At 39.5% G+C, this 20,762-nt stretch overlaps 1 protein-coding gene across 3 annotated transcripts in view; it reads left to right on the forward strand.

Annotated features, from left to right (window-relative positions):
* The first annotated feature begins 240 nt into the window (after positions 1-240).
* The window catches only part of dtx3.S (deltex E3 ubiquitin ligase 3 S homeolog), a 46,693-nt gene continuing 26,171 nt past the window's right edge, over positions 241-20,762 (forward strand). The window contains exons 1-2 of one of the 3 annotated variants that reach the window (XM_041584431.1): positions 241-412; positions 10,418-10,478. In XM_041584431.1, the coding sequence (XP_041440365.1) occupies positions 10,466-10,478 (13 nt within the window). In that variant the 5' untranslated portion in view covers positions 241-412; positions 10,418-10,465. Of the gene's footprint in view, positions 413-9,536; positions 10,103-10,417; positions 10,479-10,895; positions 10,967-20,762 lie in introns of those variants that run through there. The other 2 variants (XM_041584430.1, XM_041584428.1) reach the window with 2 other exon arrangements.

Consider the following 20,762-nt stretch of genomic DNA (forward strand, 5'->3'; position numbering starts at 1 on the left):
ATGCTCTATTAGGATTTAAAATATTCGGAAAGCACCAGGTTCGCTCCAGGCAAGTGCCTATGAGCTAATGACTGTATTTTGGATAGGGCATGTTCCACCCCCCTCCCCGGGCCCTTCAATTCATCACTATCTGAGGAGACCCCCTCACCAGCATCTCAGGAGACACCCTTCACACTAATTATGTTTGAGCTGTTTCCCATGTACCTGCTGAGGGCCCCTATTGGCTGGGATCTTTGTGGCACAGCGTTTGGGAGGGAGGTGATGTCAGTGTCACCTCCAGCCTCTTTATCTCCAGCACCAATTCAGTGCAGGATTTTTTTCCAGGCTCTCTCGCTGTTGCTATGGCTATGATCATCATTCCTGCAACGAAACACCCATGTGACCTACTCTATTATGGCTGCTCTGATGGGAGGTATGTAATCTTACAGAATGCTCCTTACAATCCTTGACTCTTGGCTTTTATTGTCGGGACCCATGTAAGAAAAGAAATGTGTGTTATTGCTTAATCTCATTAACCTCTGCCTGTCTATCTGCATTAGGGATCCTTGGGCCACAGAGAGGGGGAGGCTTGCTCTGCAATATGTGCATGGGCTTAGTGCTTGGATTCTGTGCATTTAGCCAAGGAATCGGGGTGTGCATTGTTTGCACTCGGTGCCTGTATATATTTATATGTATATAATAGAAGTCATACTTTTGTATGTTTATCTGCTGGAGTACCAGAAGGGTGTGAAAGGGCTGGGCTTGGTGGCTTACAGTTTGACTCTGAAGACCAGTGTATGTCCATATACCTGACACTGTGAAAAATGGCACATCCAGCAAATTGGTCTGTTAGGGGCACATTTACTTAGTTCGAGTGAAGTATTAGAAGGAAAAATACTTCGAATTTCAAAGGTTTTTTTTGGCTACTTCGACCATCAAATTGGCTACTTCGACCTTCGACTACGACTTCGAATCGAACGATTCGAACTAAAAATATTCGACCATTCGATAGTCAAAGTCTCTTTAACAAAAACTTCAACCACCTACTTCGCCACCTAAAACCTACCGAGCACCAATGTTAGCTTATGGGGAAGGTCTCCATAGGCTTTCCTAGCAATTTCTGATCGAAGGAAAATCGTTCATTCGATTCGAAGGATTTAATCGTTCGATTTTTCGTTTGATCGAACGAATTGCACTAAATCATTCGACTTCGATATTCGAAGTCGAAGGATTTAACTTTGATGGTCAGATATCGAGGGTTAATTAACCCTTGATATTCGACCCATAGTAAATATGCCCCTTACTGTACCCTGTCTCTTTCCTTTTTATATTGATGTGTGGTCTCGTGGTTAACCTTGTGATACTGTGCTGGGGATCACTCACCATCAGCTTGTGATTTCTATTAAAATAAATGCACAGGGACACAAGGAAAATGTGTTTTGTTTGCATATGATTAAAGCATGTGGCATGTTCTGATTTCAAGCCAGAGGTACCAGTTGATGTGTAAAACACAGGGAGCTCCAGCCAGTAGTGCTACTCTCAGGACAAGTCTCCGTTATCTGTTTTATTCATTACATAGGAGGAGTGAGATCCATTCTACAACTATGACTGCATGATAGGGGATAGTACATCTCTGCTACATTACTTAGTTCTCTGTTTCATCAAAGCACTCAGAACTCTTTCCCCCAACATTCGTGTCCTGGATCTCATTACAAGCAGGGGAAATGCATGGGGTCATGGGGCTTAAATTATGTATGATCCTTCCTGGTAGAGATTCATAGGTAATTATTTCACTATTAAATTATAAATTTCAGTTGTGTTATAACAATGAAACTACTGTATGTTATTATGTTTTGTACTTCTGTTAAACTTTGTATCTCAGTCCATATTAATAAGTTGCATTATTCCTTCCTGAAATTGTGTGTTATTGTAATGTGGATCAAGTGCTAGGTCATGGTGACTGCTGCCTGATCTTAAAGGGATTCTGTCATGATTTTTATGATGTAGTTTTTATTTCTAAATTACACGGTTTACACAGCAAATAATTCACTCTACAATGTAAAATTTCATTCCTGAACCAGCAAGTGTATTTTTTTAGTTGTAATATTGGTGTGTAGGCAGCCATCTCGGGTCATTTCGACTGGTCATGTGCTTTCAGAAAGAGCCAGAACTTTAGGAACTTTCTGGCAGGTTGTTGTGTATCCTACTCAATGTAACTGAATGTTTATCAGTGGGACCTGGATTTTACTATTGAGTGCTGTTCTCATATCTACCAGGGAACTGTTATCTTGTGTCAGGGAGCTGCTATCTGGTTACCTTCCAATTGTTCTGTTGTTAGTAGGGTTGCCACCTTTTTAAAAATCTTTAACCGGCTGCTTGGGGGCGGGGACACAAAGGGGCGGGCCGTGACATCAAAAGGGGCGGGCCACGACACGGACACCACGGACGCTAGAAGAAGTAAGAGAAAAGGTAAGTTCCAGGGGATGTTCCAGGGGATTGGGGGCAGGCCGAGGGCTCCTTTTAATCGTATTACAAATTTACCGGCAGCTACATTGCCGGTAAATTTGTAATACCGGCCCCGGCCTTGGCAGGTATTTTACCGGCTAGGCCGGTAAAATACCAGCCGGGTGGCAACCTTAGTTGTTAGGCTGCTGGGGGGAAAGGGAGGGGTGATATCACTCCAACTTGCAGTACAGCAGTATAGAGTGACTGCAGTTTATCAAAACACAACTCACATGACTGGGGGCAGCTGGGAAACTGAAAATATGTCTAGCCCCATGTCAGGATTCAAAATTAAATATAAAAAAATCTGTTTGCTCTTTTGAGAAACAGATTTCAGTGCAGAATTCTGCTGCAGCAGCACTATTAACTGATGCATTTTGGAAAAAAATTCCCATTACAGTATCCCTTTATTGAGATTGGGGCTAGGATATTTTGTCATCAGTGATGGCTTATAGCATTGTTCTGAATGGAAAGTAGCCTGTGGGGCTGACACACACTCCCCAGAGTACGCCCCTGGTCAGAGATGAGAGAGAAATAACACCGTGCTGTGTAACAGAGTAGACTGTAGCTGTATCGACTCAGGCCAACTCTACACAAACATCAGGAAACAGCTAATGTGATCAGTACAACAGGCTGAGATCACACAGAGCAAACTGGGAGAGGTCCAGAAAAAGGCCTGTTAGACAAAAAGTAGAAAGGTCTGCCAAAGATAGAACAAGAACTAAGTGCACATATTCAGTTGAAAAGTTAAAATTTTGCCTTGTATTCTTCCCACAATACAATTTTTTCACCAGAATTCCAGCATGTTTCAGGCCCAACAACTTTTAATCCTAAGGGTTGATGCACAGATGATTGGATGTGTATTTATACACCCTTCAATTGCCTGAAGTTCTACTGGTAATTAATTTAGCATGCAGCCAGAAGGCTTAAAGAGATATTGACACAAGAACTTTTTTTTGCATGCAAAAGTATTTGCCCAATGTTTTTATGTTACCTATCTGATCCCCCATGTTGCTCTATGAGGGAGCTGCTATATTTGTGCAGCAGTAGTCCATTAGCATCAGAAACTCTGACGGGTTGAGAAGGGATAGTCAGGTTTGCAAAACAGTCAGGTTAAGGAATCCAAGTACAATAACTTACAAAAGCCGACCTATCCCTGAAAAACAATCAAAGTAACCTATAGGTAACAATTAATGTAGATTAATATGTGCCGTGACTTGTGTTTCATGAACAAAAGCACAATCAAGCATAGCTCAAGTATAGATAAGGTAAGCACTTTGTGCATGGTGATTGGTCTCATTCCAGCACATAAGCCTGTAGTATAATCCAGTCATTGCATGGGTGGCTGATTTGGGCAGATATCTGCTAGTTTGGCATCCTAGGAATATATTAATATGAGCAGTTAGCCAGTCGTGATCTTTTTAGCCATCTTTCCCCCATATGTAATAAAGGGCACTGAGTTTGGTTACTATGGGTTACTGCTCCTGGGAAAACTTTGTGCCCTTTATTACATAACCCACTTTATGTTTATTCAGTTTTATACAGTGCTGAATGTCATTGTAAATAGCCGTGTGGAGTGCAGGGCCTTGTAGTTTTTGAAGACTAGTGCCCCTTTTCGTTAACCTGCTGCCAAAAAAGGCACATAAAGCATATTTATATACCTTGTATACTTTACAATCCAAACTCTTCAGTATCTGGTCATTCTTTGTTTCCTTTCCATTGCCTATTGCTTTTTTTAATTTCTTGACTCTTCTTTCCTTTCCTCGTGTACCATTCAACTATTTGCCAATCATTCTTTCCACCTTTTTCCATATGCCATTATGGCCTCCTACATTGTTTATGTAATCTTTACGAGAGTTTCTGAAGCAAACAAATCAGTTTTACCAGTACAGGGCAACACTACATTATATTTTCATTAATTTCATTGTTTGGTGCTCCTTTAAAGGAGACATACTGTATTGTGTAAAAAATATGTGCCAGTGCATTATACTCTTTTAAATATAGAACAAATGTGCTTTAAAAAAGTTGTGTTTTGTGTAGTGATGAACGAATCTGCCCTGTTTCGCTTCATTGGAAAAATTTGCAAAATGCCAAAAAATTTGTGAAGCAGTTTTGTCGTGGGTCATTCTTGTAGCAAACTACATTCGAGTCTACTGGCGTTTTTTTTTTTCTTGGCACCCTGTTTCTGCTTTGGGGCTACCAATAAAAATTGGGAGGGCAAAATCACATTAATTTTTCACTGCTACACATTGTTAGAGGGCCTCCTATCCACTAGGTTCCCACGTTTCCAATCTCTTAAAAACAGGTCTGTGATTTGTTTTACATTACCTCTGGTCAACTGGTAATGGTATCTACTACTACACTATATTGCTGTTTAAGCAAAAAGTACCATCTATTGATTATATATTACTTATAGCTTACTAACACAGGCACAACTAATACTAAATCTGACCACTAACAGAAAATACCCAGGTGCTTTGTATCCCACATTAAAATGAATAAATCATATTGTTATGTGTATGTCCTTATATAGTGGGATGGCTCAGATATAATGATGGGTGAATTTGCAGCGTTTCGCTTTGCCGAAAAATTTGCGAATTTCCTGTGAGATTTGCGAAACAGTGAAAAATTTGCGAAACAGCGACGGCGTCTCGTATTTGACGCCAGCGTCCGTTTTATGGGTGAAAATGCGCCGGCGTCCAAAAACGGATGCCGACATCCGTTTTATTTTTTTACGCTGGTGACATTTCAATAGCGAATTTTCACGCCCGTGTCGCGAATTTATTCGCCGGTGGCGAATCACGCAAATTCGCAGCGAATTCGCTCCTGGCGAATAAATTCGCCTATCACTACTCAGATACCTTTGGTTGATGTGGAAGGAGAGGGGAGGATAAAATTACATATGCATTTTATGCACGTCTTTAAGTGCATAAAACTGGGTTTTCCACATGAAAGAAAGGTTTTCATATGCCACAGACATGATCTGGTTTAATAAAGCATAAAAAAAGCATTGGTAGCATTCTACCAATATGACCATCATAGGGTGTTATTTTATAAAGGTCTATAGATAGATGATCTATACGAGATATACACTATGGGGCCGATTCATCAATAGTCGAATATCGAGGGTTAATTAACCCTCGATATTCGACTGGGAACTAAAATCGTTCGACTTCGAATATCGAAGTCGAACGATTTTGCGCAAATCCTGCGATCGATCGATCGAAGGATTTTCCGTTCGATCGAACGATTAAATCCTTCGAATCGAACGATTAAATCCTTCGAATCGAACGATTCGAAGGATTTTAATCCAACGATCGAAGGAAAATCCTTCGATCAAAAAATCACAGGCAAGCCTATGGGGACCTTCCCCATAGGCTAACATTGACTTCGGTAGGTTTTATCTACCGAAGTAGGTGGTCGAAGTATTTTTTAAAGAGACAGTACTTCGATTATCGAATGGTCGAATAGTCGAACGATTTTTACTTCGAATCGTTCGAATTCGAACGAATTTAACCAATTCGATGGTCGAAGTACCCAAAAAATACTTTGAAATTCGAAGTTTTTTTACATTCGAATTCTTCACTCGAATTTTGTAAATCTGCCCCTATATTTTTCCCATCGAGTAGAAATGTCAGTGCCGACCCTCGCCCACCTCTGTACCAGTTGCCTTTGCTGTGTTTAAATCACAGGCAATTTTTTACAGATTTCAAGTTTTTTTGTGTCCTTTTTAACAGGCTTTTCTGCCAGTTTCACTTGCGGTTTGCTTATTGTCTTTTTACTGTTGTTAACTGAAGAGCCATGTGCATCAGTTATTCACGAGGCAGTTTTCCAATAGGTCACACACTTTTTCGGTCAGGCTCAATACAAACTGCTAACTCTAAAGTCAGCGCTCAGAGAAAGAGTGTCATGTATAGCTCCGTAGCTCACATTTATAGTTTTGTGGTTCAGTCACTATTTCTATGTATATCGCAGTGCAAATCTTTTTCTTTGTTATCCCTTGCTTCTGCAATGTGTTGCCTAAATCAAACCTTGATTCCTGCCATCAAACAGCCAATAGTATGCAGAGTCCCAGTTAGAAAGGAAATTATAGGAAGACGTGTGAATCCTGTCAAAAGCCAACTGAACTTTGTAAAGAAGAGTGGTCTGTTATTCGTTGGAGACAATAACTGGCTAAATCTGTGGATAAAATAATTAAAAAATGTTTTTCAATTGGCAGATGTAATATTGTTTTGCACTACAGAGTTTATTCATCTGTTATTCTATATCATGGATGTATTTCATCATAATGTCAGAATTTCAGGGGATTATTGAGCCACATAATGAATGTTAGTTGTAACTGGCATAGTATCAAGATGAAATAGCTCATTTTCAACAGGAAGTGACAATATAGAAGTGACAAAATTTTGGGGTACAGCAGAATGTTTTGCCCACAATGCACCTTATTTGATTGAGATTTGATACAATGCTCGCGGTCTATACTTATTTCTGTAGTGGGCTAATAAATGCTTCCAACCGGTGCCCATTTCTTGTATAAACCCATATATGGAGGTAACCCTGCAACAAAATCCACTTACTACCAAGGGCCATTTTTTCTTGTGACAAATACCGTACTATTAAAAAAAAAAAAAAATATTGCATTTCTCAGTAATATTTTAGTCTCTAAAGTCGGCTAAATGAAAATGAAAGCTTCAATGAATACTAACATCAATATACATGATAAAAGAGGATGCCCTAATTTCCACTTAATGCCAGGCATGTTCACACAATTGACGGGTATGCAGATAATATAACTGCAGATGGAGGGTCTCAAGATTTACATGTCTGCAGTAGACATACCATACACATATCTGGAACAGTTACTTGGAGTGCACTACTGTTATTGCATTATAGGGCGAACACAGATGTCAGATACAGTCTAAATAACTTTTAATCATTCAGGAAAAGGATCACATCAGGGCATGACAGCACACCTGCTTTTCAATGAAATGTATAGGCCTGTCACTGAGATCCTGCTGTCAAATACAGCCTGAGGGGCTCGCTTTACTGTATGAGAAGTGATGGCTTCCTAATGTGTGTAGATGCTGGCACCCTGGGCATAACTGCTTTAGCAGAGGCAATTCCTTCTCTGTGTGCCTCTGTGTGAGGGACCTTGCCGATAAAGGCAGCCAACTCTAAAAATGACAGTTCATTTTGTGTAATAGAAGAGAGATAAGTCTATAGATAATACTAGACTTGGGTTACTTGTATAATTATGCAACAATATACAAAGCCATCAACATCAGAATTAATTTGTTATCATCATTATACATGAGAATATCTTTGACTATGCTGAATTGTATTTAAATCGGTGCTATTGCACAAATACAAACCTGCTCAGACTCAATCCTAAACAGTGTCCAAGGGGGGATTTTGATAATAGGTGAAAAGCCCTCCTCTGCAAACTCTGAACTAAAAGAACCTCTTTATAAGGAAAGCCCTGCCTAGCATTAGGCCTATATACAGTATATGGAGCAAATTAAACATATTGTGTATTTGCACTGGTGGTTTCTTAGAATAGGATATAATCATATTTATTTATAAAATTTAATGAGAGTGGTCAAAAACAACAGCATATGGCATAACAGATTCAGACTGAAGACATTTGCATACAGATATAGATTTGTATATCATCATATAGAATAATTTGAGTAGAAGCCCACAGTTCAGTGACCAATAGAAGTACAGTCTTGTACATAGTCCTTTTTATATACGGTTCCCCTTTAAACACTGGTAGAGAACATGTCTGTTCTTGGTTGCTAATGTATATGGTACAACCTAGCTCCTAGCCTTACTTGCAACCTGTCTATATTCTACAGTAATTGTCTCCCATGGGTGATATACAAGTATTCTGGCAAGCAACTATATATATATATATATATATATATATATATATATATATATATATATATATATATATATATATATAGTTGCTTGCCAGAATACTGGCAAGCAGTTGCTTGGCCAGCTTAAATATATTGCAATATATGGACAAACAATCCCTGTTTTGTTTAAAGGGTAAGGCATTTTTCAGTAGCAGTATGCACAAAATGTCGCTGTCTTAAATATATTGATAATGGGTTGAGTGCAGAGGACTCTTGTATCTGTCTATATGTATTTTGTGGTCACAGCCTCATTGCACCCCCGCCTAATGGTTTGAAAAAATAGTGGTGAGCACAACTTTCCCTTGTTTGTTATATATATATATATATATATATATATATATATAAAATTGTAGAACGCCTCCTGCACTCACTTATCTGGGTTTGTTGCCCTGGTGCTAACAGAATATATGTATAAAAATCGAATGAAAGCTGTTGCACAACAGGGTCTTGCAAAAAAAGTAATTATTTATTATTGCACAGATCGACGTTTCGACCCTCACTGGGGCCTTTGTCAAGATCTCGATTTTTATATATATATATATATATATATATATATATATATATATATATATATATATATATATATATAGTACAGTATATATACACTGGCATAACTAGATGTTACTGTGCCCCACAGCAAATCAATTTTAGGGCCACAAATATATGGTGAAATTGGTCATTATTTAAGGCCTCTGTAGTTACACCCCTGTATGTATATGTATATATATATATATATATATATATATACAGTATATATATATATATATATATATATATATAAAAAATACACAAAAGCCATGAATATCCTGTAAATTATATCCTTATAAATGGTGAGTTCTGATGTCATGAGTTATAAACGGTGAGTTCTGATGTCATTTCTGTCACATGACTCACTAAAACTTGTGTATTATATTAAATAAAGTACCCCCAGTTGTAAAATATGAGGATATTAGAAGTTACCTCGGAGTTCCATGACCTGTATAAAAACACTCGGCCTTCGGCCTCGTGTTTTTATATGGTCATGAAACTCCTCGGTAACTTATAATATCCTTATATTTTACAAGAGGGGGTACTTTATTCACTATATATACTGTATACATAACACTTTATTGTATTTGTCTCCACACGTATTACTATTTGTTTTGGGTGGGGGAGTTGCTATAGTGCAGCTATAGTGACAACATATTTATTTTTCTTGCCGTTTAGGAAAGTATTCTCTGATACATTTAGAACTTAGGGGTGCCATATGCTGTGGGTTTTCCTGTTTGTTGAAAACTATTAGGAGTATTGTTCCCTTGGCTGACCAGTGATATTTTGTTTATCTGTTTGTGTTAAATACTGTGAAAAGAAAGTTTATATTTACCCTTGCATAGTGAGTACAAATGTAACTATTTTATGTGTTATATTATCCATTAAAAGAAAAGTATCCTTATAACTCGGCTCCACATCAAAGCTTATTTTGCCCTAAAATTAATATGAGATTTTCATAGGGGCCTATATATTGCAATGTAGAAAGGATGCTGTTATTGAAGGCATGACGGCAGTGAAGGGATTAAAGAAAGGAGGACTCCGGCACTAGAGGCAGGACCAAGTGATGTGAGCACATGACAGGAAAAGCAGATCGGTACAGTAATGCAGGGCCTGAGAAAGAAAAGCAGGTTGTGAAATGAGCTATTTATTTCCTGCAACGATATCAGGTAAATGAAGATGAGTGCTCTTCTTGTTTTAATCTTAATATTTTCATGATCTTAGCCCCTTGTCCCCTCTCAGGATTTTGTTTCTGCTTCTTAAGGTCACTTGCCATTGAGCAAATGGTGCTTTCTGACAGTGGGAGCGTCAGATGTAAACAATGCCATTCAGCCGACTTCCCACAAGAGGATGCTTTGCTGGAGAAATACCCCTATTTCTTAACAATGTAAAGCCCAGGCACGGCTTGAAGCTTGTGTCTGCAGCACTGTTGTTGTTCTTCAGAGATCTGATCGCTTCTTTACCTTTTTTTGTCTTCCCAACAGATCAAATCAAATAGGACCTTTGGGGGGGGCTTTCTGCAGAAACAGCCCATGGGGTCTCCAGGTAAGACACCTTCATTTGCTACTGTGATTCAGCGAGAGTATTCATGAGTCTGATTCAGCGAGAGTATTCATGAGCAGAAGGCAGCAGTGTAACGGCAACACTGAAATCTGCATTGTTCCACTGACAGGAGAACAAATACAATTACTTTCCATTTAACTGCTTCCCTGCTGTGCGGCGTATCGCAGATCATTCCACTGCCCGTTATAGGGGTTTGTGGAAAGAAAGCAAAATATGGCAACTAATGTAATCGTTTCTTTTGGTATATGGAAAATTAATCGTTCAATCTGGTGTTTTCTGTGGGGGAAGGAATCGTTAGTTTCACTTTGTATAGTCTGTGCATAGAGCAATGCTTTCACATGGTATATTCTATGGTGAGAGGAATAATATACATTTTGTCTCCTCTGTTACATTCTATAGGGCGGGGAATGAATAGTTTCATGTGGTATACTCAATGGGATCAAGAAACATCATTTCAAGTGATATATTCAGTAAGCAAAGGAATGAATAGCTTCATTTGTATTTTATAGTGGGGAGCAGATTAATTTGTTATATTCTGCTTGCACAGGAATGAATAGTTTTATTTTGTATATTCCATGGGGAGAGGAACAAATAGTTTATTTTGGTACATTCCAGGGGGGGGGAGGAAAATTAAGAATTTCATTTGGTACAATCTTTAGGAATGAGGAATGATTAATTGCATTTTGTTTATTATGTAGGCAGAGAAATAAAAACAAAGCTAAATGCAGAGATAGTATACAGATGCACTGTTCTCGTGATGCTTTTGTTTACACATTGCTGGTTATTGTCTCATAACATTTTGACAGATGATTTCTATTTAAAGATCATCGCAACAAAATCACTCACATGCTTTTTGGGTTCAAGTCCCCTTTGCACTGCAGAATTTGTTCAAGGCCCCTTTGCTTATAATAAGGTTACACTTATATTTGAAAACCATAACTGTATCATGGTATGCTGGACAGTAACTGAGCCTTTACTGCAACTGGTCTTCAGGATGGGCCCCATCTATTCTTTAGAGGTTTCCTATTGGGCTAGGGTTGCCTCTTGACCAGTAAAAATGTTGCTTAATAACAATGTTATTTATAGTGAAAAGCAAAAAAAATATAGGAAGGACGGTATTTTTTTCCAGAAAAAGTGGCAACCTTATACTGGGGCTAGACTCACAGTGATGCACTAATGCTTCTGTTTAGACTGCCTCGGCTGATCTTTTTCTTTGATTTTCATTGCTAAAAAGAAAGTAACATGTACTTAATTTCAATGGCTCCCACTTTGGTCTCTTGAGAGCACGATCACTGATGACTTGCAGAGGATCAGGAATGGGACTGTCAGATGCAGTTTAGAAAACAAAATCATTTTTCTGCTAATGGTACTGAAATATAATAGACTTTTGTCCCCTGTCTGGAAGAGTTTGTGGATGATACAGAGGGATGGCAAGGTGCTGGGGAGACAGCAACTCTCCTCTTCTTTGCAAGCACCTCTTCTTTCCAAATTCTTGGAGCTTATACTGACTGCTTGCTGTCACTTGACTGTGATGATATCAGAGATCTGCTCAACCAATCAGAACTTGGCTGACCAGTTTATTTAGAGAGGGTGTCCAAGTGAAGGCAGGTGTATGTTGGACACAACAGTAGCTGACTATGGATAATGTAGAGTATGATAATAAAGGTGTTATGAATAGATAATTGGATTTGGACAATATAACAGCAATAGACTTTCTGGAATTGCGACATTCTTTCCCAAATATGGGTATGCTTTATACAGACTAAAGATAGAGAGGTCATTTACAGAGGCTTCAGGCACAAATGCTAGAGCACTAAGGGGTGCAAAACCAATATACTGAGTGCTCATTTGTTTCTGGGTCATTGCTGAACCTCATGTGCAATGTTTAAAATAATGAACAAGGTGCAGGGTTCAATTCTGGTGGGCATAAGGCAGTTCCTAATTTCTGCACCTCAATTACTCGCAAGTTAGGTGACGAATACATTTGCAATATGGGATGTTTACTTGCCTCCATTGGCCTGCATCTCATGCAGTATTCATTGGGAAAACCCAGATCATTGCATGGGGGCCTGAGCCACCATTCATCAATGACCCCTACATTCAGAAGAAGTCTGGTAGCTGCCTTTGTTTCTTTGTATAAGTAGGCAGCAGCCCCTCTTGCTAAATATTAACCTGAAAGATGGGACTGGGAGTTGAAGAGGAAAGGTTTCATTGTCAAGTGATGGAGAGCAGTACCATTTACACACCTGCAATACAATGACATTTGGAAGGCAGTTATGTGCTTTTCTGAAGAATATTTAATGCTATTGCTTGCCAATACAATCTGATGTACTGCAGGTTTGTCATTCTAAGGAGATACTTCTAAATGAATATCTAGTTACAGCCATTGCAGGTCATTTATGATAGCTTTATAATGGCACTTTTCTCCAATTGCAGAATTACATACCAGTCATTTCATTTTATTGATTTCTCATAACCTTGCTGAATGCTTGTATATTCAAGAGGAATATCCTTCTCAGGTTTGCAGGTATACAACTGGAAGGAGGGATTCGATACCATGAAAGTCCTGTGGATATTTCTTACTAATTCAAACCCATCACTGTTGCACTATAACTCCCAGAATTCCAAAATCCTCATATTTGTTGTAGAAAAAAAAGCATGACCCCTTAATAATCTTATGAGTGGGGTCTCTTAATAATCTTATCTTACAGGAGAACTAAAGCCTAAACATGAATATGGGTAGAACTGTATATAATACACTGGACTTACAGTACCAGCAGAGAGGTTCTGCAGTCCTTTAACAGTAATTATCCATGCCAAAGTTGGCAACAGGAGCATGCTGTCTTGGATCTTTTAGGCCATCTTTTAGGTGCTACTCACTCGCTTGCTTTGTATGCTAAGCTTAGGGGTTGACAGAAATCATCAATCCTAAAATGAGGTTCGCCTGGCATAGAAGCTGTTTAGAAGCACATGTATTATGAACATGCCCAGAGCATGTTCTGTGAATCAGTAGAAAAAATATGGGGATCTACTGCGGACACATTGAGAAACCCAGATATTTGGTGAATGACTGTGATCACTTTGGCTTGCTAAAGAAACCTAAAAACATAATGTGCAGCAGTTCTAGCTTACTTATTTGTTAAGATTAAGTTTTACATTAAAAAGATCTTAGGCAAATGGAAGGACAATGAGATATCCCTTGCAAGTAGGGTTGCCACCTTTTCTATAAAAAAATTCCGGCCTTTCTATGTTTTTATGGTTTTTCCCTATACTTAACATTGCAATCATGCAACATTTTTACCGGCTAGTCCAGGTGGCAACCCTACTTGCAAGTGCAAGCAATGTGATGTAGAAGGGCTTCAAAAGAAAATATCTGGGACTTTGTGCTTGTGTGATTTTCATGTAGAGTGATAAGCTGCTATTATTAGCTGTAATGTATGGGAGAAGTGGGCACCGAAGAGGCAAGGCTGTCTCTGTTAGTTAATGTGTTAAAGCTGCTTTTTCCCACCTGTCTTATTATACGGCAGTAGAAGTTTAAAACCATGTTCAAGTTTTGCAGAAAGTTCCCTTCATTTTGGTCTCCTGAGCCTAATTAATTCTGATAGGTGACTTAGTAGGAAAGGGGTCTCTGGTAGGCACTGTAACATCATTGTGTGAGGTTTGTGCTTTCATTGGTGACTGCTAATGACCATCCAACAATTCATTTGATTGCAATTTTATCTGAGAAAAATATAGAACAATAGTTGTAGTATGTATCTAGACAACATACAGGCCAGTTTTAGGCATTTCTGTCCTTGTGCTCAAAGCCATCAGTTTGCCTTAATGGAATCTTCCCCTGTGTCCCTTTTTATTATAAACCCAGTAAAATCTGTACCTAATGATGTCCTCTGGTTTGACACTGCACAGGGAACTTAGCATTTATGAGCCTCAGAGGAATAGGACTGCACCTTGTGGTATTTGTGTTGGTATATGCCAAGGTTATTAGGAAATGAAGATAGCTTTGGAAATAGAAAGTAGAGCTAAAACAGTACCAGAATTAAAATGCATCTGTAAATCCCCTATGTGTTGTCTGTGGCTCAACACTGGGCAAAATTGCCTCAGTGCAGTAATTCATAATAAACCATTCAGAGACTTGCTTGCAGTATTCTACCCAAAGCAGATTAATCAAAGATAGTTGCTGATTGGTTGCTATTAGTAACTGCAACATAGTGGCAAGAACGGGGCAAAGCTATTTCCAACCTTCCTTCAGATATTGTTAAACCTTAGCCTCTCACACCTTAGACAAATTGATAATGGTGTTTTCGTTTGTTTGATTGTGGTAGGAGCATCAGGGAAGACAAGCGTTGTACATTAAATATGGGGATCAAAGACAAATTTTGTCAATAAAGAAAGGCTAAGAGGGCAGCATCAATCACTGGGGACAATAGAGTTTAAAAAGAATGGTAGGATAAGCCATTCCAAGTTACTAATTTAGGAACTAGAATGTGCATGCTTCTCTCTGGCTCCTTCTCCTTCCAAACATAGTGCACATGGTCAGGCAGTTTCCCTAAAGCTACCATTCAGCCTGCTAGAGTCCTACCAAGTCTTGCTAGATGATAGTAAGGACCTGGAGAAAGATTTCCACCGTGACTATAGCGTGCAGAAGTTAGATCAAAGATTACTTATGATTTAGAGTTGCATGGGGACATCTTTAAGTGGATGACATGACACTTAAAAATTGCAAAGAGTATGGGCAGACAACATTTATGCAAGAAATCAATTTACATATTATTATCAACACTTATTTATAAAGCTCCTACATATTCTGCAATACTACACATTAGAGAGAGTGTATGCAAGGCTTGATAAAGGTCCCGGAGGGGTCCGAAACGTTGCCTTGTTTGTGAAATGTTTATGGGCTAAATAAATCACATATTTTCACGCAGCAACTATTTTTGGTGTGCTTCTGGATTTTGTCTATACTGACTTTTGTCCCGTTGCAAGGAAGGGGATTTCTGGTCGAGCACCCACCACTTTCAACAAGTGGAAACCTCACAGGTAGAGCAGCAGTTTTTTTATGCAGCTGTGATTGATTGTGCCTAACATAATAATAATTCAGTTCTTTGCCCTGATAGTGCTTGTCTTCCAAGCTAGCTCCCCCTCTGCCAGCTAGCAAATTGTCAGCTTTGACTAGAACCTAGGCAGAACTGGGACAAACTTGGACTTAGAGATCATGTATCATGCTCACACTGTATCCAAATGGTTCTGTTATGAGTCACTTGAGCTATCTGAGATCACAACGGTGGCTGCAGAACACACAATGCACAGAAAACCAAGTTGTTTTGTGGGTAATGAATTTGGAAATAAAGGTTACTGCCCCAGCGGACAAAATCCACTAAAAGCCCCTACTGCTTTTCCATTTGCTAGGTGTTTGATAAGCATCTGCCTTTAGAAAGCATTGCTAATATGTCCAGTTGAGCATTGCATGAACCAGTTGAACCACAGAGTCATTTTGCAGGAAAGAAAGAATATTGTTGGCATGGATACAGTCATCCGGACAAGAGATGCTAACCCTGCCATAGATTGGGTCATCGTTTGCAACTATACAATAATATAATAAAAATCTAATATACTGTAAATAGCAAGGGGAAAAGTGACTAGTAAGCCCAATTGAGAAATATAATAAATAAATATAATAATTATCTTCTAGTTATCCCATTCACAAAATATAAGCATGAATTTATCTGTTTGTGTTTTTAGAACCACCCTGTATTAAATTTAGACATATATGTGGGAGAAACAATATTGTTTGCCTTTTGTTGATACTAATCTATAAACAATAGCAAGGCATAGCTAGGGTTGGAAATAACTAGTAGTTTCTTATGATATTGTGGGACACTAGCCGAAACCAATATTGGCAGAAGACTTGGATATCGGTCGGCTCGTCGGTCGGACAGGCTGGAAAATTTGGGCCACTGTTGGTGATTAATTGTCAAATACAGGTAGAATTCTATTGTTTCTACCTTTATAGTTGACAATTCAGCTCTAACAGCGAAAAGATCGTAATTGTAACCAGGGGCGATCCTGGCCCCTCCACTGCCTGAGGCAGCAGCAGTTGCTGCTGCCCCCCCTCCCCCGGAAATTCGCTCTTAAAGTACCAGGAGCAGCATTTTTGCTGCCCCTGGTACCTATTGGGGCGCTGCCGCCTGAGGAGACAGCCTCAACTCGCCTCATTGGCGAAGCACCCCTGATTGTAACAGTTGTTGGAGGGCCCTGGCCACCAATTTTTTTTTAACTTGTAAGGGGGGCCCTGGCCACCAAGGATTTTTGTTTAAATTGGGGGGGGGGGCTTGCCACCAGTATTTTTTTTTAACTTGTAGGGGGGGGGCTGGCCACCAATGATTTTTTTCTAACTTGTAGGAGGGCCCTGGCAAGCAATGATTTGTGTTTAACTTGAAGGAGGGCCCTGGCCACCAATGATTTTTGTATAACTTGAAGGAGGGGGCTGGCCATAAATACATTTTTTTAACGTGTAGTGGTGCAGACAAGGAACCTGAACATGGCTGAGAAAATCCAGAAGCATGGTACAGACAAGGATTAAGGATGAAATTAAGCTTAGACACAGTTAGGAAATCTGCAGGCAGCAATCATTGAAGTCAAGAACAGCAAAGATCAAACCATGAATTGACAACCAAATCAAAAGGCTTTGGCATAGAACTTTATAAACATAGCCAGGTTGGGCATGAATAGGTACAGGGAACGGGTTTAAATATTCAAATTTCATGCCAAAGTGACATCAGAACACAAAACATGTGCAGATGATCCCACGCACTGGCTCGCTAAGAGCTAGGAAGTTACACTGGTCTCCCAGGGTGCCTAACTTTACCCCCTTATTGCAGGAGCATGCACCAGGGGCTCCTAGAAACATCATATGGAAAAGTTTAACCAAACAGAAGCAGAAACCTAAGAACTTTCCTTAAGACCAGATCTTTTCCACTGAATCAGGTGTTGAAAGTTAACGCTGCCCTTACAAAAGTCTCCCGAACCTCAAACTTCTGATGGCATTCAACAGCAACAGGAGCGGTAGGACTAGGACCCTGGGAGAAGGAACACACAGTCTAATGTTCCTTGTTGACAGTCAGACAGAATCCCCAACTGTGAAGTAAGGAGCAGGTTGAGTATTCTCTCAGCCATTGCTTTTTGTCAAGCAAAAGCTTCAATCAAGGCTTTTGATGAGCTTGGAACCAGATACTTTTAAAATCACGAACGGCAGTTTCAGCAGCAGGAAGAGTAAGAGGACTGCGTTTATAGTTGCAGAAAAAGGAAAGAAAATCCAAGGATTTTGTGCCTAAGATTATTGTTGGAAAACTCAGCCCAGGCAAGTACTGTATCTCAAACCTTTGCCATAATTCTGAGAAATTAAGCAATGAAGGAATTGCTCTCGGCCTGACTGTTACATTGAGGATGGTAAGCCAAAGAAAGTTCATAATGACCTCAGAAACTTGCAGAAAGCTATCTAGAAGCAAGAAACAAACAGGACCCCGCAATCAAAAATGAGGAAGGGACTCAATTTAATCAAAATACTTCCATAATAAAGATCTTTGCCCCTAAGCAATAATGTTAACTTGCAGGGCAAACCGGAAGGAATAAACTAAATTCATGTGTTTCAAGACTACAGTCCCCCAATAACACTAATCTAATCTAGAATCTGCAGTTGTACAATTTTTATTATCTGTTAGAGAAAGATAATATCATAAACAGGCTTTTGTCAGTAAATGCTTAAAATGGAAATAAATATGTCCTTGAATATTGTACAACATTTATATATAGTTGTGATTACAATATGTGCAATTTTTTGAGGGAAGCCATTTTTGTGCTCCTTTGTCAGGATTGTGCAGCCGACTATGGTAAAAAGCATTGTGAAGGGTAGAATAGGAAAAAAAAGCTTTCCATTGCCATCATTATCTCAGTGGCAGCCCCTAAGCTACTGTCAAGACCTGCTGCCGATTACATGATGGCTATTAGATGATAATGTTCTTTCTGCTCTACCCTCCCCTCTTCCTCAAATCTTCTATTGAAAAACAGAGGGAAAAAAAGAAAAATCACCTCCCCAAACAGTCATGATCTCATGCGTTCAATACTCAATATTAAAAACAATACCCAGCCTTGTTATTACTATGAATTTCCCCAGCTCATGCACATAGTGTGATGTTTATTGTCCTTGTTTAATATACGGAGCTCAATTAGATGCTCCTGTAGCTATAAGAACAGGACAAATCTGATCAGACATAGAGAGGGCTAATGTACAGTGAAACAGATAAAAGTGGTGCATGTTGCAGCTGTGCTGTATATACACATGTATGTGTACATATATATATATATATATATATATATATATATATATATATATATATATATATATATGTGTGTGTACACACTGGGTGAGCACTTGGCATAAGCTGAACGCTCATCTCAGAGGCCTCTTACTGTAACATAAATTTGTCGTGCACTGTGTGCTTTTAATTCACTTTCATTTTACTTGCTCAGACACCATGCACTTGCACTTCATAGTGTTTTATGGGACCTTCAGATATGGAACATTTTGTATGGCTAGAACAGTTGCCATAGCAACCAAGAACCTGCAAGCCCCTTATCGGTTACTGAAACCTTTTTTTTTTTTTGCAGTTGCGCTGTTTTGATTGTGCAGTCTCAACTTAGCTCTTCTGTTGGACTCTTCTTAATGAATAAAAAAGCCTTTCCACTACTCAATTCGCATAAGATTTGTTTTCCCTTTCTATACCCTTGAGCTTGTATCTGTAGTCTAATACAGTTTGCTGCAACTCTCATCCACCTTACATTTTCCCTTATGGAGCCCCTCTGATCCATGAGGCTCAGGGCATCTACCCTACCTTAGATCCAGCACTATGGGTAAGTGGTGATATCACCAATTGTTCATGGTTCCAACTGCCTTTAAAGTTAATGCCCTAAATATGCTGTTATAAAATACATTGTGCTACATAGACAACATGGAGGTTACAAACTTTGCTGATATAAAAAGCAAGGAACCAACCCTGGTTTGCTGTAGAGCCAGAACTAGTAGCAGGCAGCAGTGGCAGCTACCTAGGGTGCAAGAGGAGAGGGGCTCTATTCCACTAGAGGGTTTTGTGAGTTTGCAAGTAAGCAGATGCTTCTGCAATGAAGAGGGGATTAGAGAAATAATAACCAGTGAACGCTGGGTCAAGTAAAAATACTTCTTGGACAGGCTATGGTTGGCTGGCACAGGTTCCTTTCTCTGAAAAGTCACAGCACAGATTTGGCCATTCTCTAACCCCCCACTAATAAAAAAAACACTAATAATCCCCCCTCCATGCCCCCCCCACTCCACACAGGTGTTAACAGCTGTAAATGCAGAGTCAGTGCAAGGGAGCTCACGGGCGCCATCTTCTGGCTCTTCGGTCTTCTTCAGGTCCTCTTCCTTCCCCTCTGCAATTTCCGTCACTTTCAGCGCATGCGCAGTTGCTATGAAACGGAAGATTGCTCCAACTGCGCATGCGCCAATATGCCGCTCACTTCCCGAAGAATACTGAAGAGCTGAAGATGGCACCCATGAGCTCCACTGTGCTGACTCTGCAACGAGAGGTAAGTAATGGATTAGGGGCACTTTTTTATCTTTTTATTAGTGGGGGGAGGTGGGGTAGTTCTCCTTTAAGATAATCTCCACACGGCTTAAAGGAGAACTAAAGTGTAACTGAAGTAGGGTAGAAATGTTGGACATTATGTTTTGGGCTTCTGTACCAGCCCAAGGCAATCACCGCTCTATATCAGGGAAGATCTGTGTCTCCAAAGATGCCCCAGTAGCTCCCCATCTTCTTTTCTGCTGATTCTCTGCACATGCTCTGTGCTGCTGTCACTTACTAAGCTTAGAAACAGACTTGCAATATACTATATATATATATATATATATATATATATATATATATATATATATATATATATGTGTCACAATATAAGGCTTATTAGTCAATAATGAATTGGTTGGTACATGACAACTCGGAAACCAGCACAATTAGCATCAGAATTTAATCAGCCTTGTAGGTTCAGCTTATATGACAGGCAAACCTAATTTTCTGCTTGTTGATTTGTGACAACCCCTAAGCTTAGCTTTTCAACAGCTGCTCTAAGCACACTGAGCATGTGCGTGTCACAGACACTCCTAACAAAATCCAAGATAGGAAACTCCTGTGCAGCTCCGGGCCATGCCGGCCAAACGCCCTAGGCAACCTGGGC

The sequence above is a fragment of the Xenopus laevis genome, chromosome 2S (assembly GCF_017654675.1).
Source record: "Xenopus laevis strain J_2021 chromosome 2S, Xenopus_laevis_v10.1, whole genome shotgun sequence".
Classification (NCBI taxonomy): Eukaryota; Metazoa; Chordata; class Amphibia; order Anura; family Pipidae; genus Xenopus; species Xenopus laevis.